Source organism: Corvus hawaiiensis, chromosome 6 (genome assembly GCF_020740725.1).
Source record: "Corvus hawaiiensis isolate bCorHaw1 chromosome 6, bCorHaw1.pri.cur, whole genome shotgun sequence".
NCBI lineage: Eukaryota > Metazoa > Chordata > Aves > Passeriformes > Corvidae > Corvus > Corvus hawaiiensis.
Window position 1 is genome coordinate 65702858 of NC_063218.1, and position 19896 is coordinate 65722753.

Below are 19896 nucleotides of genomic sequence, written 5' to 3' on the forward strand. Positions count from 1 at the left end.
ATGGCACCACAGTGCTGCCCCCCAGGCCTGCTCAGCTCTGCGTTATGAGGAATAACTTTTCCCAGGAAACAGCCAGGAAGCGACACTCACCACCTGCCACCGACTGCGGGAGCCCCGTCACCTCCCTCCATGGGAGACATGTTTGCAGTGAACAAGGCAAGTAACTCCCTAATTGGTCAGCACATCTCTCATTAGCAGCTCCTAGTCAGGGACAGGACAGCCCCATGTCCACATGTGCTCACCTTGGGCTTGATCCCATCTGATTCTGGTCAGCTGGATGCTATGAGTGACATTCCAGGCACGCCATGGAGTAAGGCTGTGCTTCCCTGTGGAGAAAACACCTCCCAAGTAGACAGGGAGTACAGACACACGTGTACCTGTTGGTGCACCCACCTGTGCAGTTACCTGTACCCCAAAATGCTGCCCTGGGAACTAAAGGGAACGGCTGGGCACACTCATGCTTTCACCGCATTTTATTTAACAATGTGTTATTTTTCAACTATATTTAACTGGAGACGCTCCAGTGTGTTCCAAATTTGCCCAGCACAGACGGAACACAAGGAAAACAAAAATCCTTTCAATGCCAAACTAAGAACTTGTACTGACTTTGTCAAGGCAATTAAATAAACCAAACAAAGATTCATTTCTCTAACGAGAGGTAGGGAGGCCCTGGCAGGAGGAAGCACTGGCAGATCTTGCAGCACCTGCTTTAGATCATCTCAAGAGAGATGAGGAGACTGCTGTAATCCACATGGTGGAGGATCCAGTCAGGCAAAGGCAAAGCCTCCCAAAGCCAGTCAGGGCTGGGACGGAAGAGAAAGGGTTCCAAATGAAGTTTTCACAGTCTGTATTATCCAAAGCTTTGGAAGGGGATTGGGAGTAGACAAATGCTGTCACAGTATCAAAAAGTCAATGAAAAATGAGTCTACTAGTGAGGAGAGTGCTGTTGGCACAGGAGAGACCGTTCCTGCCGGTCGCCGATCCAGCCGGCCCCGTGTGTCCACGAGCAGCTGCAGAGGTAGAACCCTCACACGGTGACCTTCTCCATGACATTGTCTGGGACGTGCACCTCATCCCCTTGCACCGTCACCGTGGCTGACTGGCCACAGATGTGCTGGTGGTCCTTCCAGTCCTGCCAGGGGAGAGCAGAGGGAAAGGCTGTGAGCAGAACAGGCCCTTGGAGAAGGGCCCTCACTGTGTGAGAAGCACCTTCTCTCCACGAACCAGACCAGTGATGGAGGGCAAAGGAGCCACGCACTGGATTAGTATAGGAGGTGGAATCGGACTAAGCAGAATGCTGCCATCTCCACACAAACCGAAGTCCAGGATATCAGTGCCAGGTGGAAAATTTACTGAGTCAGAACCTTGACTTAAAGCCTCTCCTGGAAGGCAGCTCATGACACTCAGCGCTCCTGAAGGACAGTGCTGTGCCAGGATCTTAGTTCAGCTAGGAGAACAGATTCCTCCTGGAACTGACTAAATTCAGGACAGCTGACTCAGCTGAACCACCCAGCAGAGCTGTGACTGGCCACCCTCTGCAAGCAGGGGCCAAGGCTCACTGTAAGGGACTGGTCTGAAACATGACACACAGCAGCTTCCTCCACTGTACTTCACACCCGTTCCCACCTCCCAAGTTCACAATTGTAGAGTCTGTCCCACTGTATCACCTGCAGCCATCACAAATAATGGAAAGGAGAACTATGTCCTCGGTACCATGGTAGGAGCAGCAGGGAAGGAAGGAAGCAGCTCACCAGGACGCAGCAGGAAGGGGCTGTAAAAGTGCTCCCAGCTCCCCACAGTTCCCAGAGAGGTGTCCATGCTTCATTTCTGCTGTTGCTCGGATTTTTTGCATCACCTTTGGGAAGGTGTCCACAAACCTGGGGACCTTCTCTACCCTTTTAACCCTGTCCTGACTTGCAGACCTGCCCCATCACTACAGCCTTGCTGGTGATCGCACTGGCAGCGTGGGTTTGGAATGCCTGACCCACACAAGGTTCTGCTCTGACTGAATGGCTGTGCTGCCCGTTTCTACCTCCGTGCTGACACCCATCAGGTGACAGCCTGAGCTGCCTGGCTGTCCCCAAGGCCAGGCAGCCCTGTCCAGGGAACTGAATCCCAAGTCACAAGCAGGCTGATACCTTCCGCTGGCAGAACGTGGAGCAGTAGTTGACTTTGTGGCATCCTGTGCACTCGTTGGTGGCCTCCCGACCGCAGTTGACGCAGGATTGCTGTGGGAAGGGATGGAAAGGGACGTGTCACACAGAGACAAACCAGAGGCGTCACCGAGGTGCAACAGAGGTGCTGTGACCGGCTGGAATGCCAGAGCAGTGGGAAAAGCTCCCATTTTCCAAAATACCCTCAGCACACCAACCCACAACAAACAGGCCCAGCAGCCTCTGGATACACCCTCAGAGACCCACTCTCCTTGCTCTTTTAGCAGGGATCACTTTGGAAAATGGAATGCACCTCTGTTTTCCTTTCTGTTGGGAAGGAAGCTCTCCAAAACTGTGGGTGGACACTGAGTGGTCACAGAAATCCATCTCCACCACCCCAGGCAAACCTCCCTCCAGATAGGTCAGGTATCATTCAGCCAGGTAACTGCAGGAGTCGGGTGTATCCCAACCAGACATGTCAGGCTGTGCACAGGCTGTTGACACACAAGCTCTGAGTTTATCCCAAATTTAAAGGTTTAAAGGCAGACTTCATTGGTGCTTTTGTTGGGTTTATAAGCCCGTGTACGTCTGAGAGAGAGAGACTGAGGAAGGACAACAGACTGGGAATACAGATGGGACCTTCAGGTAATTTTCCCCTGGTTTTAGAGAGGAAAAAGGGATCTGCTCCTATGTTCCTTGGTCCTTTCCCAGTTATGACTATGTAAGGAGTGTACCAAGAGGGAAACAGGAGTCAAATTAAGAAGGCTCTAACAGGACCAAGGATTTAAATCCAAAAGCAAGGCAAGATAGGATACACAGGTGAAAAATCACACCTGCTTTTTAAGGGATGTTTTTGTGTCTATCGCTTTCATCTTATCTTGGTGACATCAATTAACATAACCTGTATATTTAGGTGGAAACAGCATTGAACTGCCACCAAAATAAGCACTTCACAGAGCATTCCACTTCCAGCTCATTAAACTCCTGACAATTCATTAGCACGTCAGCAGCAGTGACAGGAAGCGTTGCTGGGCTGTGAAAAGTATCGTGGGCTCTTGAGTTCCTCCAGGCTCCTTCTCTCTTTGAGCACAACCACCCCAAAAATCAGTGCTCTGATTAACGCCCCTTCTCACACCTTTCCATGTACCTGAAGTGAACAGCTGGTGAGACTGAACTGTGCTTGTGCTCCTGATGTGCAGCTGGGGATTTGGGACACCAAAAATGGCTTAAAGCTGTGATTTGGGACTTGCAAAGCCTGCCCTGAGGGGACACTTGACTAGGGCTGTTTGTAACCTGTACAGCTACTGGAAAATGTGGAAAATACACGGGGCATGGTTGTACCTGAAGATCTGAAAGAGAACTGAGCAACACAGCTCTAAGGGCTTCAGTCATGGGTCCAGAACTAACTCCCATTCCAAAAGCCAGAGGAAATCGTGGAGTTATGAAAACCAGCTGACAGGACAGAAAGGAAGCGAGTTCTCTTCCTGTCGCAGCTCTGTGACAGCCACCCACCAGAGCTGCAGCACCACCACTCAGAGGTGAGGGAGACTGATGAACCTGGCCAGGTGACACTGAAGGAGCATAGAAAACTGCGTGGGAAACGGGAGACACTGCTTGGAGCACTGGCCCTACTAGGAAGGGCTCAGATCCCTTGCCAGAAGGCCAGACACAGAGCACAGGATTCCATAGCAATGACAAAACCTCTGTGTCTTTAAATGGACTGAGACAAAGACCAAAAGGCTCTTCACAACACCAGACATCCCCAGCCTACCTTGATGATGATTTCTGTCTTCCCGTCCACATCCTCTGTTTGTTGGAATAACTGGCTCTGGTATTGCTGCAAGGAAAACACACCAGACGTGTCATTTCCCAGCCGGAGCATGACGTGAGGGGTTGGAAAGGGCGCTGGGATGGAGGCTCCCCACGCTGAGCTGTGTCTGCCCAGCCCCACACTGCAGTTGCAAGAGCACAGGGTGGCCCCTCACTCCTCCCTTCTAGGAGAGGGACACTGTCACCTGATGCGGAGACAGGGCAAGGAGCAGGTTGCCTGAGGTGGCAAACTGCCAGCTCAGTACAGCATGTCCTCCAAGCCCAGCTTCCCACTCCATCCAGCCACAAACTTGTCCTTAAAATGGGGGGTTTAACTCCAACCCCCCCCCCACGGGAACTGGGAAATTGGCACAGGAAACATGAGGAAAACGCCAAGGTAACAGGGACAAGTGGCACATTCCGGGGACAAATTTTGGGTCAAGTCCAGTGATCCTAATCCACTAAGAGGCAAAGGAGTCTGGAGAGAAGGCACAGCCCAACAGATGGGATTAGGGGGAAAAATACCCAGACAAAATCAACACACCTAAGACTTTAGGAACAGCACTAACCATAACCATTACTCCTCCTTGCAACAGAAGAGTGAGAGGGCTGTAGAACAAGTTGTGACTCCATCACTTCTCTGGAGGTGATGTTCACAGCCTGCTTTGGGCCCGCTTTGGCTGCCTGGCAGAGTCACTTCACATCAGCTCAAGCCCAACCAGGTGCTGCTGTACCTGTTGTAGCAGCAATACACTCAACAGTGGGGGACAGGAGTCCCAAACCAACAACACCCAAACACAATCACAAATTAATTATGTGCTAACCCTGGCTTAAACGTATTTGGAACAGTTAAAAACTCTGAAAAAAGTTGAACCCCATCCTCCAGGCCAAGCAGGTTCATCCAGGAGTTCACTCAACCCAAAAGGAGATAAAAGGCTTAATTTACAAGTGTATGACCTGAGAGCACAGTATTTATTCTCCTGTGAAACCACAACCTTCAAAACCTTTATATAACCATGACAGAAATTAAGTTAAAAAAATCCAGGCAGATGGAGGCGGAGGCAGGGAAACTTCTTGCTGTGGCCTGCCAGGGGTGTGATTTGGTTCTGGCCTATTTGACATGGCAATTCCAGCCATGCACCAACCATGGAGAAGGAAAAGGTGTGACAAGAGAGAGGAACGAGCCAGACACATTCAGATCTCTCACAAAAACAGCTCCACAAAACCCAGAACCTCCAATTCCCAAGAGTATCGCTTGCTAGTTTGGAGTACACAAGGCACTGTTTGCTGACCAGAGACATATTTCTTAACTGTCCAACCCTTTTTAAATTAATTTCATACTCTCCAGTCCTGAATTGGTTTAATCCTTCTAAAAAAGCATTCAGATGCCCCAGCTGTTTGCTGATTTAATTTTCCACCTTGCTTTCAAATGAGCAGGGCTCCGGAAGTATCCCTGCTTTACAGAGGGATATTCCAATTAAAACACTTGTCAGATTTCAACACTGATTCTCTTCAATTTATACAGAAAATCCATTTAACACAGCTCCTGAATATCTTTATTATCCCCCAGCAATGCTGGCACAGAATTTGGTGAGCATGTGTAATCTCCCCATCCTAAAGTTTATCTGATATAAACAATGGATTAATGCACACTCAAAAAAATTACACTGCCCAAGCACACCAACACATGTCAGTCCTGTCCTTAAACTCTTCATTTTGGGCCTGATCTGCAAATGTCAAATATCCATTGCAAGAGACACTGAGTCTTTGTTACCCCACTCACCCTGAATTCCTAAATGTCTTTCCCTTATGAAAAAATGCAGTAAATCCAACATGGACATACTAACCTAAGGATCAGATACTCAGCTACAACCTAATTATAATTACTAATGATACTCAAGAACTGTTTTCTTAACAGCCACATGAGATTCCACCAAAGCAGTTGTATTTAACTAATCCCACATAAAATGCCGCAATTCGGAAAAACCTTGTAAATATCTCAACATTTCAATTTTTTGCAATATCATGACACATTTTGGAAGTTCATACATATAACATGGTGCTAGAGGGCTCATGGTTTGCTTTTCTTTCAGGATGTCGTTCCCCAGGACTTCTAAGTAACACAAATGTAACCTTACTCAGAGAATCCTAACACTTTGCAAACTCGCACACGAGCTGTCTGGGAAGGGTTATTTTCATCTGAGGCACAGTGAGGCCAAGGACTTACCCAGGGGCATCAAAATGACTTGTGGGAAAGATGGAAATAAAATTTGAAGGAGGTCCTCAGTCTTGAAATTTGCCCAACAAACCATGACCCTTGAACAAATTTACAGAAATTAAGAAGTGCAAAGAGAGCAACTGAGTGCATGTCAGAACTGCCAAAACACTAAATTATGTGCTAAAACACCTCCCTGCTGGTGAAGCCTTTAGCTCCAGCACTTGGAACAGTTCCTTCAGAAGGGATAAGGATGTCCCCAGCCCCTGGCACAGGGCTGAGATCCTATGAGTAGGGAGGCAGAGTGCAAAACCCTCATGTCAGACACACTTCTGAGCTGCGTGAGTCCCACAAGCACCAACACAGCCCAGTACAGAGCACAGCTCCTGCTATTTAAAGCTAAGGCAACAAAACTGCTGCTCTATGGGAGCAGGACAGCTCATTTGTGATATTTAATGACTCCAAAGCACATCAAATAATAAATATCATACCGAAACACATTATAGTGAGTGATGTGTAACATACAACAAGGCACCTAAGTTTGTGTATCCACTTGGGAACCAGCCTGTTTCTATCAGGTCTCTACAATCCTGCTCTGTACTAAGTCACTCCTCCAGGAAGAGCTGAGTCTGCGTCTCTGTTATCATCCCATCTGCGGTCCAGCCTTGCTCTGCAGCTCTGACACAACGACGCCACCAGGAAAGGTGCCCCCTGTTTGCTTACCCTCGGAAGGTCTGTCAGTGGAACAAACACAAAGTGGTGATAAAGCACCAGTTTCCTTTGTATTAAACTGGTTCAGAAAAAATCCCCCACCTTAAGGGCAGGAAGACCCCCCCCCCAATCTGTCTCTCATACACCTTAACTGCCCAAAAAGCCATGGGATCACACACACAGAGTAGGAAAGAGACTCATGTTACAAACCACAAGGAATTTGGGAAAGGCCCTTTGACCAACACAAAAGCAGTGAGCCAATTCTTTGACCTCTAGTGTAATTGCTTCCCTGTATCCAGGAACACAGAGTTTTGTCCAAATATGGAATTCACAAGCAGGAATTAATTCAGAGATAGCTACCTGTGATACTGCCCAGATGGTTCCAGGAGCCAGCACAGCTCAGAATTGTCTGGATGATAAAAAATACCACCATGAGCACACAGTTCTACCAAAATGCACAAGTGTGCAGATCCCCATTACACACAGAATGATGAGACACAAGTGCTGTAACTGGGGATGCAGTAGATCCTGGGAAAGAGGTTTTCTCTGGAAACAATCACGTGCTCATCCTTCCCATGTCAAGTCAGCTTTAATCCATACACAGGAGGGATTTTAACTCCCATTCCCAGGACAAGAAGTAACTAGAAGAACATCAAAGAGAGCTGGCTTTGGATCAGAGGGTGTGGAGAAGGGATTGAACAACCATTCCAGAAACCACTGTGAGGATAAACACAAGGGAAGATGCACACAGACTGGAAAAAGAGCAGAGTGAAGTTAAATGAAAGCAGATGTTTATCTCTGAACTGTGCCAAAGCTTCCAATGTTTCAGTGTCCCACACTCTGTGCAGCTTTCCAGCAGCAGCCAGCCCAAACCTGGCCAGCAGCACTGGCACCTGTTCTGCAGGAGGAAGGCAGGGAAGGATTACACTCCCAACATATCACACACCTGCACATCAAGGATGCAGCGTATGGGAGAGTTTAGCAGAGCCCACGTGGCAAAGAATATCAAAGAGGCAGCTGTGGATCTGTGGGAGAGGGAGAGCACATTCAGTATGGAGCCATACTTGGGTGCATACATGAGCTGGTGGTCAGAAGGATCCAAGATCCCTACTGTGCATCAGTTACAGAGAAGAAAAGCAGCGAAAAGAGGGCAGTCGTTGTGGGTAATCCCTGTCCACAAGAGAGAGAATATGGGAACCAGCCAGGGCTCCTGTGAGGCCAGGCAGCCTGCCAGTCCTACCACAGGACTCCTGTGAGATCAGCTTTGCTTGCACAGTTATCAGCAAGACACCTCTAAACGTTACTGCTTATCTTCCTGAGAGGGATCCGTCTGATTTTTATTTATGCCTCAACATATGCTACACATGAGGTGAAAGATTCCTACAGGGGCTGGACACGTTCTGGCAACCCTGTTCAAGGGGCAGCTTCGCCTGGCAGCCCATCAGGGCAGAGAAGGTTTCCACGATGGGGCTGTGAACAGCCCCCGCACCCGCCCGTAGGGCAAATGCCCGGATGCCCGCGAAAAAATGCCCGGGAAATCGGGCTGTGAGAGGAGCCTTAGCACATAAAAGCAGCTAACTGCGACACACCGGGGAGCTTGGGCTTTCTTGGAGGGCTCAGGGGCTCGCTCGGAGGGTCAGCCTGGCCCTTCTTTCCCTCCCCTCGCCTTTTCTTTCCTGTGGTCCTGCTTCCCTGCCCATACCTGCTTTGCCCTGCTTCACCGTTTCCGCGAACCAGCTCGTTGCCGTGGCGACCTCGCGCTCCGCCGCCTCCCCGACCGAGCGGCTGCCGCCGCAGCCAGCCACCTCCGCCGCGGCTCCTGCGCCGCCCGCCGCACCGGCCCGCCGCAGCACTAGCCCGTAGCGACCAGCTTGTGGCCGCCGCCCGCACCCAGCCGAGCCCGCAGTCGCAGCCTGCGGCCGCCGCCAGCCGCTCACAAGAGCCGCGCAAGGCAGCTTGAGCCGACGCCGGAGGCACGCTGCTGCTGCCGCTGCTGCTGCCGCTGCCGCTGCTGCTGCTGCCGCTGCTGCTGCCGCTGCTGCTGCTGCCGCTGCTGCTGCTGCTGCTGCTGCCGCCGCTTGAAGATCGTGCCCTGAACCACTGAACGAACGCCGCGGGGGCTCGCTGCGGATTGCAACTCGCACGCTCCGCCTGCTGAGCTGACCCTGACAGAGCGCCGGGGTTCTTGTGGTAACGCTGTCCCTGTCTTCTATTTCTTTCTCCATCTCTCTTTTCCCCTCTCTGCTCTCTTTTCCATCCCACTTCGGTAGGACACTTACCCTTCTTTATGAAGAAACGGTTCTCAGATATAATATTGTCGCATTTGTACTTTATTTTTGTCGGAGAAGTCTGTCAAGACGACTCCTCCCTGACTCCCTCTTTTACACTGGGACAGAACACTTCCCCATACACTCTGGGATAAGCTGTTCCATATATCCCATCAAAAGCCTCCAACAGGCTCACCTGACAGCAGCCACTGCACTGCTGAACACTCATCAGCTTTCTCAGACCAGGACCCAGTGCCCACATCCCATAAATTTATGGACAGCTGATGGAAGAGCTCAGGATCGTGACACCAAACAGTCTGTACAACCAGCCTGCTGCCCACAGCTCCTGGAATCCCAGAGCACTCTATTCCTTTCCCCATGATACAAATAACTTGGGAAGATCTCTCTCGCTAACACTGCTCTCAAGGCTTGGAGAAACAATTTCCAAGACCACTGCTTCAGCCGGGAATTGCTCTGCTCACCAATTCAGCCCCAAAGGTGCCCATGGCTGAGCCCCCTCAGCCCCTGTGGCACAGTTACCTCTTTCCTCTCCACATCAGCCTGGATCTTGGCCTGTGTGACAGCGGCCTCGCGGAAGGAGGAGCTGGCCTGCTTGGCCTGCTCAATCAGAGTCTTCAGCTGCTGTGCTGTGCTGAGCAGGGAATTGACCATCTCCTCCAGGTAGAGCCAGCTCCGCTGCTCCGTCACCTCCAGCCCGTTCACCACCGACGGTGACATGGCTTTGGTGGGCGTCGTGGGGGGCACCGCCAGGGCAGGCAGAGAGGTCAACACTGGACATCAGGAACAAAAGAGAATATACAGACAGTCAGGGCATTTCATTTCCACAAAGGGGGGGTGGGGGGGAGTTGGGTTTTGGTTTTTTTCTGTGTTGTTTGGTTTCTTTCTTAAAACATCGTTTGCAAAATTTCCAATCCAGGAAAGTTTTTGCTAAACAGATCATTCCTTCTGCAACATCAAGTGCAGGTCTGTGCAGAACAAGCCCATGGGCACTCTCAAACCACAGGACAAGAACGCCTCCTCCTGACCTGGATGCTCTGGGAACAGTTAACACCTCCCAGCACTATTGTGGAGAAGCACCATGATGCCACTGTGAAAGTGGCATTCCCAGGAACTCCTCCACCACTGCCAACAACATTTCCTTCAGCCATGGCTAGGTAAGGTTAGAGTAAGTCACTCAGTGACCCAATACTTTACAGAAACATCCTGATGTTCCTACCCAGATGTCAGTTCTCATGTTGCGAACCACAAAACTCAGGCACTGATCCACATCTGTGCTTCCTGAATTCTGACCTTTACATAACCCCGGCCAGACACTGGACTTAACCCCGAACAGTCACCATTACCTCCAAGTGAGCGTATTCCAAACATGCACTTCCCAAAACCATGGGTTGGGAAGCCCTTTAATAACCCAGCAGTTGCTGTGTCACTGAAGCAGCTACTTTTCATATTAGATGTGCATGTGCACTGGGAGATCAAGCTATGAGGAAATTAAATGCAGACCCAGGAACTCCACCATACACAGTGTCAGCTCAGCTTAGGTAACATTCCGGGAAGAAATGTTATCTGGCTTTACTTTTCCAAAATGCAATAAATACCATCTGCCATAAAACTCAGTCCAAGACATTCACATCTACCAACACTGACCTCGACATTCCTCACTGAATTCTTTACCAGTAAAAAGAAGGTACTACCAGGCTCAGGGCTGTGCAGACTTCTTACCTCAAAATGTCCTTAATTAAAACAGTAATTTTAATGAATTTGCACACAAGTAGCGTGGAACTATTTGCACTTAGATATGAATATGAGATAAACCGGTCTTTTTTATCAGTGTCTGTTTGCACAAGAGCCTTTCCCACTCTCCATTTCCAGCACAATATTTATCCCTGCATGCCATTTGATAACATATCAAACAGGAATTACTTCCGATTCCTCATTTTGGCACAAGCACCTCAGGCAAGCGAAAGTATTCACCGGTGAAAAAATAATCAATGTTTAATTAGTAACATCAAGATCTGACTAAGTCTTAACACAAGAAGATCTGACTCTGGAGACCAGGAACATCCTGTGCTGGTCCAAATAAATAAATAAATAAAGGTCATACAGAGGGGATTGAAAACTGACACCAAACCTGCCCAGAAGTACCTCCAGCATGCACCACTGGAGTCATAAAGCCTAGTGAGGATGTCTAGAAAAGCTTCTATGACATGATTTTAAAGGGGTTCATTCTCCTCAGACCAAACACTAAATAAATGTTCAGCCACAGAGCCCAAAGAGGACAAAAGCCTGGAAGCAAGAACTTTAGGGAAGGCAGGGAATGCAAGATGACTCACAATGCAGAATCACAGCAGCTGCCTCCGGCAGAACCAACAAATCAAAGTTCCCAATAAAGAGTGACAAACTTCCCACAGAGTGGAAACATGCTTGTCCAAATCTTAGTAACTGTAAAACTCACAAGCAAAATGGAGCAAAGTTTAATTTTCTGCCCTAATCTGCCCTTTGCTGAGAAAGATGTGAAGAAATTCAAGCACAGTGAGAGCAAACATACCGATTTTCGGATGAGATGTTGGCAGTGCAGCCTCAGGGAAAGGTGAGATCTGGCAGTTGTCCTGGTAACTGGGATAGTGAGGCTCTGGATGAGACACTCGGCAAGGCTGCTGGACGTTGGTGTCCTGAACTGCAGGAGAACAAGGGCCATGGGAATCACTAACACACACCTGGCAGGTGGTTCTTATGCTGCTTTCACCCCCATTTCTTTACATTTTATACAAGTTCCTCACTCTGTGGTAATTCCCAAGGGTTGGAAATGCGAAACAGCAGCATGATCTCTCACAGTCAGCAAGCAAGGAAGCCTGGTTCTGGCTCCACCATGCTCTGCTTTCACGTTTAGAGCCACAGGTTCCTTGGTTCCCTCCCACACATTGAAATATCCACGATCATATCCACGATCATCACAGGGCTCCAAACTCCGGTTCTCGGAGCAGGATCATTCCCCCAGGAGAGCTCACAACCCAAAGCATGACTCAGATTGAGAGAACTGAAATGTATGTCATGCATTTATATTTTGTTTGATTTTTTCTGGCATTTTTCACTCAGTTTCAACCCTCACCTAGTATGGGATTTTTTTTTTTTTTTGTAGTATTTTAGGTTAAATGAGGAGTAAAGAAAAATAAATTACAGAGATGAACATAAATCCCAGGAACTCAGCAGAGGTGAACACTAGCAGCTGCCACACCTGGGCAAAGTTTCTCCTTTGGTGCAACTGCTAGGATTTCAAGCTGCTGAAATGACTCCACAGGAAGGACAGTGCCTTACGGAGTGGCTCCCTTGAGAAATAAATCCTTTGTGTTGCATTCAAAATGTTCCTTCCTACAGCAGTGGGCATCCAACCCTCTTTTCCTCCTCCCCATGGCTGTCTGGGAGACGCCTCAGCTCTTACCAGCGGCTCCAGTGAAAACATCCCCCTGTGCTGGGCTCTCCGAGATGATGGCCGTGGCCTCCACGGTGGACGCCCGGTCGAAGGTCAGTGCCCCGGAGGTTGTGATCTGTCCAGAGGGAGTCACGGTGACTGAAAACATTAAAGCACTTTCATAATTAACACTCAGCATGGAGGACACACCCGTCCAGCTGTTGATATCCCTGTGCTGCACCATCCAAGCTCAGGGTACTCACAGACCACCAGCCTGGGATAACCCAGTTTGGATCACGCCTGTGACCAGTGCGGTTGGAAACAGGAATAAAAGCCCCAAAGGGCTTCTGAAGGCTCTACTGTCCTTCCAAGGCTCTGGGGGCACGAGGCCAAAACGTTAATTTACAACCTAACACCTCCCAAATCACCACCTTTTCAGTTATTTTACGAACCATAACTTAGCACCTCCCATAAAGGTTCAGTGAGGCCACACACCCCAACAATTTCTGGCTGCTTTATGACAATTTTAGCAAAAATGATTGTTGCTACTTAAATCAACATAACAACCTGTGGACTACTGCTAATTCCATGACATTCCAGAACAATTTTAGCCGTTTATCTACACAAAGTGATAGAATGTGCTTGGCCAATGCAAGGAACAGGGCACAAAATCCTTCTGGATAATTACACCTCAGTGGCTTCAGAATGTTTAAAACCCTTTTTAGAGAGGATTATTTAACTGGTACCATTAATTGGTGATGGGCTGATTCTGTGGCACACAAAAATTAAATTTTAAAATACGGTAGCTACAAACTCCTGGCTGGTGAAATATGTGGCCACCAAAACAAGAAGTTCCCTCTCCCAGTGCCAGCATGAGAGAACGAGCAGCCTCACAGCACCTCACAGAACAAACCAATACAGATTAAACCTATCTGGGGCCTAAAAAACCCAAAGCCACGAAACAACTCTGCAGAATCCTTGCATGTTTCTCCTCCTACTGCTGCTGATGATCTAATCTTACGGGTTTTGTTATTTTTTTACATTTCTGTTGCTTCCTCCTCAACTCACTTTGTACTGTTACTGTCCAAATGATGCCAGTGTGCCGAGAGCAGGAGGACACATGGATGTGACGGGGGATGTGTGAGCTGGATCAGCTTGCAAATTAATTCCTGTTCTCACACAGATGGTTTGCCAATCAAACCAGTAAGTAACAAAGTGCGTGCTGAATGTTGGAGAGGGATGTGCAGATCAAAGCATCACCTTCTGCCTCCTTCATTAACAACTTTCAGGCTGGGGGTTTCGTTCCAGCTGCTTCCAGATGTTTTTTCTACGTATTGCAAGGAATAGCAAAAACCTTGCTCCAGTTTCTAAGGGACACAAAGAAGCTCAGGGGATGGAATGGGGATTTCTGCAGAGCAGAGAAGGGCCAGCCTTCCCCAAAATCTAATTCCAGCAGGAAATTTCCCAATTGTTATTTGTGAAAAATCTACCTGAAATCCACTATGGATCCAGGCCAGGACTCTGTAGTTCTCCCCCCACTGAGAGCTGGTACAGGGGGCAATATAATCATAGACTATAACCATACAATCCTGGAATGCTTGGGCTTGAAAGGGACCTTAAGGTCATCTCTTTCCACCACCCTGCCATGGACAGGGGCATCTTCTACTAAGCCAGGTTGCTCCAAGCCCCGTCCATCCTGGCCTTGAACACTTCCAGGCATAGGACATAATCCAAACCTCTCTCAGCACAAAATATGAAACCTACTGTTCACTGCACAAGCATGTCATGATGCTTAAGCCTGAGTTTCCTGGAAGTCTAGAGCTGCACTTTTTCCCATTCAACTTGTGTCCAGATGTGGCAACACTGCTACTTTCTGTAAAATAGGAAGTGACACTGAGCCAATAAAACCATCCAATGAAAAAAATGTGACCAAAAAAAGGACATTTTTCTCAGTTGGACAGTTCCAAGGAGCCACTAACAGACATAAAACACCTAGTGGGGCAACTCTCCAAAGAAAGGGAGCAATTTTTACCAGGAGAAAAGAACCTACACGTAGTTGCAGCAGTGGCTGGAAGCAGAGTGATGTTTTTGGAGCAATTCTTCTTCACTGGAGTTGCAGGTATTTCATTTTCTTTTTTCCGCCTTTTATATGGCACAAAGAGTCGTATAGGGCCGCTCTGGGCAGAACAACACCGGAAAGAAAATGAAAAGAAAAAAGGAGAAGGCATTAGCTGAGGCACCTCTTTGAAGACTTTGGGTTTACTCTCATCTTTCCAGGAACAGCAGCACGGATCCCCATGGATGATGTGTGGTTTGCAACAATTGACCAAAACACCTGAAAGTTTTCCAAACAAAAAGAACTTTGAAAAAAAAAAAAAGTTAAACCCGGCTCCCTCCATTTGAAGAGGCACAAATTCAACCTCTTCCCACTATTATTTAAGGAGTAGAACTGGGCAGATAATCAGCTGCTGGCCAAAATGGTGGAAAGAAAAGAGAAAAGGAGGGAGGAGAAGAGAGGAAGAAGTTCCAGGCTAGGAAACAAGCACGAGTCAGTTCTTAGCAGAAAAGAAAGGCAAAGCACCAGCTCAAGCTAAAGTCTTCTGCTTTCAGGACTTAAACCTCACTTTTGAAACAAAAAAACCAAACCCCAAATCAACTAAGCAGTTTTAATATGATAATATTGATCTGTCATAAGATTATGATGTTACTTCTTTACAAAAATATTTTTCCAACTCAAAACATTGTGAAATTTGAGTGAAAAATCACAAATAGCATTGACATCCCCAAATGGCATTTTGCATAGATATATTAATTAGGAGAAAGAAAATAAGAAAAAAGCAGTATGATCCAGTTTTACTGAGGCTGTTCTACAATAATGCCAGCAGTTCCTTATCTCCTTTCTCTGTGGGGCAGAGACACTCACGTGTCAGGGCACTCAATTCCCAGGACACCCATTACCTGCTCGCCCAAGGGCTGCGGCAGCTTGACTGGCTAGTTTTTCCAACAAAAATAATTAGTTCCTAAAGTAATGGATGTAAAGCCCCCCACTCACCAGTGTCATGTCATCACAGCAAGCAGCACAAGTACACGAGGCAGCGTGGGGATTTAAAATCCCATCCTGGAATCAGAAGTGACCAGTTCAGCATGAGAGTCACCAAAATCACCCAGAGCACACCTTGATCCTGCTAAAAAATGTGGATGGCTCCCATAGTGGTACCCATTCCCTCCTGGATGCTGTACAGTAACAGAGAGGCCAGTTCACCACACCAGAGCAATGGGGTGAGAGGGTCAGAGGAGAGCAAAGGAAAACCAAACCTTTTCCACACCCAAATGCCAGGAAATATGAATTTGAAACTTGATTTCTGCCCAAACAGAAACTGTCAGCCTAGTGGCAATGCCAAGTTCTCCAGGAGACTCAAATAAAGGACCCAAATAATGGATGGTGAAAGTGAAGAATATGTGTCAGGCAAACACATGGAAGGAGATCAGGTTACTGAATTACAGTATCATGGGTGAGAGCTCAGTTCCTGTGGCATAGCTCAAGGCTGGGCTTCACCCTGCAGAAACTCTTTCCAGTATAAGCAGGATTCCCAGTGTGCTATTTGAGACACACTGAAAACAATTCCCCTACGTCACTGACTCTCAACCAAAGCGAGCGCTGCTCCTGTGCCATCAGCACCTGGCGCCAGCTACCCCTTCCTGCAGAAAGGAGGGAGCAAACTTAACCTTACGTGGATAAGGCACTGCAGGGGCCGCCCGGCATAGCGGATGCTCCTCTTCCAGTCCTTGCTGCTGGCTCGCCCCGCCATGGCTTCAAACTCCGTGGGGCTGTACCAGTTGTCCCCTTGCTTAATGCACCTGCCACGGCCTCCTGAAGTAAAGCACCACAACACGCTGTTAGTCCTGGTTAAGGATAATTTTGCCACTTCCCTGAAGAAGAAAATATGGAAATTGCTGGACAAAATAGCAGTTAATCTGTGAGAACCACCAAATCTGCCCATTGGCTGCTTCCCATTGCTCTGAGATAACTATGTCCATTTATTATCATGGCTGTGACAACGACTGGGCATGGTCAGAGCTCCAACTCTGGGCCTCAAAAGGCTATAAAAATTACTCCTCCACATGAAAGAGAAGTCTTTATTGGATAAACACCACAAATTTAAGTCTTTCCTCAATTTGCACTTAAATTTCTGATCTTTTTTGTGTTGAAGAAAACTTTCTGTCCATGAAGCAAGCACTGCACTGGGCAGCCAAGCTGGCTGGCAATTTCTGCTGCTGCTTCCCCAGCTTCCCCACAGGGATAAAAGACAAGAGGAGGAGCTCAGGAGCCCTGTGAAGAGACAAACTCTCTATTCGCATTCCAGCAGGGATTCTTCAGAGCTTTGCAGAAACACAAGTCTACTCATGAGACAAAAATTAAGAGGAGTTGGCCTGTTGCTGAGGAGACACACTGCATGGCAGCCTGGATATTTGCAGGCTTAAGAAAAAGTTAAAAAGCCTCTGAAGAAAAAGCAAAACAAAAGGAAACAATAATATCAAAAGGAACTGGGCTGGCTTGGAAATTCTCTTGGCTTTTTTCCTCTCATGATCAGCCCTTAAGAGTAGCCTGATTAAAAGAAGAGTACAGAAGGAGCTGTGCCACTCCTCAGCCTGGGTGGCAGTTACCTGAGCCGAGCCTGTTCTTGTACAGAATGCCACTGATATTCCGACACCGCACCGGCAGCTCGTTCTCATACACAGACGGGTCCCAGTTGTACTTGGTTCCGCTTTTCCCCTGGACGGCTGTCAATGGGGTAGGAGGAGACTGTGGTCCTTGGAGAAAAGAGAAAAGAAAGGTGACAGCAACCAAAAGGCAGAGTGGCTGTTCCATCCCATGCTCGGCTGGGTGATATGCCAAGGGGTTGACTGGAGCAGCTGGAACCCCCTCTGCCACAATGGAGCAGCCTGAACGATCCGAGAAGGGCTGGTAATTAAGCAAAGAGGACCTGAGGAAACAGGCTCTAATAGGGAATTCATGCTGAGATTGTGACCTGATCCTTACACCACCTGTAAGCCACGGCGTAAGGAGCTGGCTGGAGATTCTCCTTCCCAGAGCACATCCTGTGGGCAGTTTTAGAGCACTGAAGGTTTGCTGTGCCATCTTGTGGGCAGCAAGGAAACTGCCAGGCAGCCCTGAACAAAACCTCACCGATAGAGACACTGAAGTATCAGCCAGTGACCTGAATGGACATGAAAATGTGCTCCAGGAGCCTTGGAAAGAACACGTGCAGAACTGGGACACTCGGATTTTTATTACCCATGTTAAAATGATTCGTGTGCCCTTGGGGGTGGGATGGGTGTAGAAAGCCCAGTAGCAAGGCAAGGTTTTTCAAGCAGCTTCTTTGCCAGGATTAGGGCAAAGAATGAGGAAATTAAACACATTTCTGACAGGAAAAAATTTTAAAAAGTAATAAGCATTCTTGTACTCCCAAGAAAAACACAAAATACTGTGTGAAGACTTGGTATCTTAAAGGTCTTTTCCAACCTGAACAACTTTATGGTTTTAAGAGGGGGCAAACTATCGTTATAATATTATGCACATATTTTTAGATTCTAGAAAGACAATTAGGGGGGAGAAGAACCCATCCCTCTGGGAGAGTGACCCACCACAAGCAGACTGTCTTATACCTGGTGTGAGAGGTGCCGAAGGCCCCTTGATCCCGGTGGTTTCAACGATGCTGCCATCCGTGTGCACCACTATCAGAGTGGCTTTTTCAGGGTTCAAGCTGTCACCAATTTGGAGGGCTGTTCTCCCAGACTACACAAGAAATAAAGAGTTTAAATTGATTAAAATACTTCAACACAAATAGATTTCAATAATCCACAGGAACCCAAAATTCCAATCAGTATGGCAGTTATTAGGTCAATTTTTGAGTGTTTGGACAAGCAAATTCAAAGATTTCATGTTCCAGGCCATCAGTTCTGTTACAAAATGAGTACACGGGGGTGGAAAGGTGAAAAAGCTAAGAATAAAACCCCTGTATGTCCCCCAGCTAATGAGTTTGTGGCTTAAAGCCTGGATGTTACAATGAAAACAAGTCTTTGACCTTACTACAGCTTTTCATTTACCTGAGAAACTTTGTCAAGGCCCTCAAATGAAAGGACGGACTTACCAACACATGTCCTGAAATTGAAGCTGCATTGGCCACAGATGTGGTGAAAACATTGTCTGCAGAGGCCCCCACGTTGGCTACTGTCACTGTGGTGACTTCTGGAATGTAAAACAGGGTTAATTTAATGTTCTACTGCATGCAGAGAGCCTGATGAACAGCTGAACAACAACAAAAAAATTCCTTCTTCCTTCCTACTCGAAATTAATTTTATTTTTCATGGCACCTTTGTTATGAACACAATCATTCTAATTTTTATTCATCTCTGAGTTCAACAGGCTTTAACCTCCTTGAAACCAGGGCAGTCACTATCAGCATGTGATGAACTAAGGGAAAAATAAGTATTGCCCCTATACTAGGGATACTCCGAGCTGTGGTGCTTTTATTTAAACAGGGGCGACGGGCAAACATCAGGATAAATTGAACAACTGACTGCCTCTGTCACGTATTAATTCCAATGGTGCCATGACCTGTGCGCTCCGTCCAGTTAAGAACTGCCCAAATTTACAGTCCAGCGTTTCTGTGGTGTTCAGCGCTTGGACTGGCTCGAAGCTCTGGGTTTTCACGTGGGGTGAAGGTGAAAGAATAACTCCGGAGACACCCGGGCGGGCGCCGGGCTCTCTGGGCTCTGCGGCACCGCAGTTGGGCTGCACCACCCTGCGTGACCCGGGCCACGGGGCCGTGTGGCTCAGGTGCACGGGGCGGCTCCCGCCCTTTACTGTGTGTGAAGGGGCGGAGTGTGGGGTTCGGTGAGGGGGTGAGAGCGCGCCCTGAGGGAGCTCGCTGTCCCAGCCCGAGCCCCGGGGGCTGTGTGGGGGCAGGAGGCCGGGCTGGGGGAGCCCCGGGCGGGCTGAGGGAGCGCTGCCCGCCCTGACCTGCGAAGGCAGCGGCAGCGGCGGCCTCGTCGGCGCTTGGCATTGGCGGTGCTCCCATCTCGATGTGCTCGGCGTCTGCCGCCATCACCGTTACCGCCTCCTCCTCCTCCTCGGGCTCCGCCTCCCCCTCCGCTGCCTGCGGTGGCTCCTGCTGCTGCCCGGGTCCCGCAGGCAAGCCGAGCTGTCCGGCGGCCGGGTCGCCGTCGCTGTGCTCCATGCGCGGGGCCGGGGGTGGCCGAGCCCGCCCCGCCGCCCCCCCCGGGCGCGCCTGAGGGGGGCCCTGCGGGCGG

General features: G+C 48.6%; 1 protein-coding gene across 8 annotated transcripts; it reads right to left on the reverse strand.

The window, feature by feature from the left end:
• Positions 1-455: 455 nt before the first annotated feature.
• On the reverse strand, positions 456-19853 carry DEAF1 (DEAF1 transcription factor). 8 transcript variants are annotated; one of them, XR_007204180.1, is made up of 15 exons: positions 19607-19853; positions 18735-18832; positions 18250-18379; positions 17248-17394; positions 16314-16453; positions 15635-15700; positions 14633-14759; positions 12613-12741; positions 11722-11850; positions 9696-9946; positions 7835-7913; positions 7249-7297; positions 4532-6911; positions 3925-3990; positions 2204-2228 (listed from the first exon to the last, which is right to left on the reverse strand). XR_007204180.1 is itself a non-coding variant. In XM_048306706.1 (13 exons), the coding sequence occupies exons 1-13, from the start codon at positions 19821-19823 to the stop codon at positions 1028-1030; spliced, it is 1695 nt and encodes a 564-aa protein (XP_048162663.1). In that variant the 5' UTR covers positions 19824-19853; the 3' UTR covers positions 456-1027. The 8 variants fall into 8 exon arrangements, 3 of the variants coding, with proteins under 3 accessions (XP_048162663.1, XP_048162664.1, XP_048162665.1); XR_007204182.1 differs by having other exon boundaries at positions 2211-2228; positions 4532-4696; positions 6190-6911; positions 7249-7913; XR_007204181.1 differs by lacking the exon at positions 7249-7297.
• Between the last annotated feature and the right edge of the window lie 43 nt (positions 19854-19896).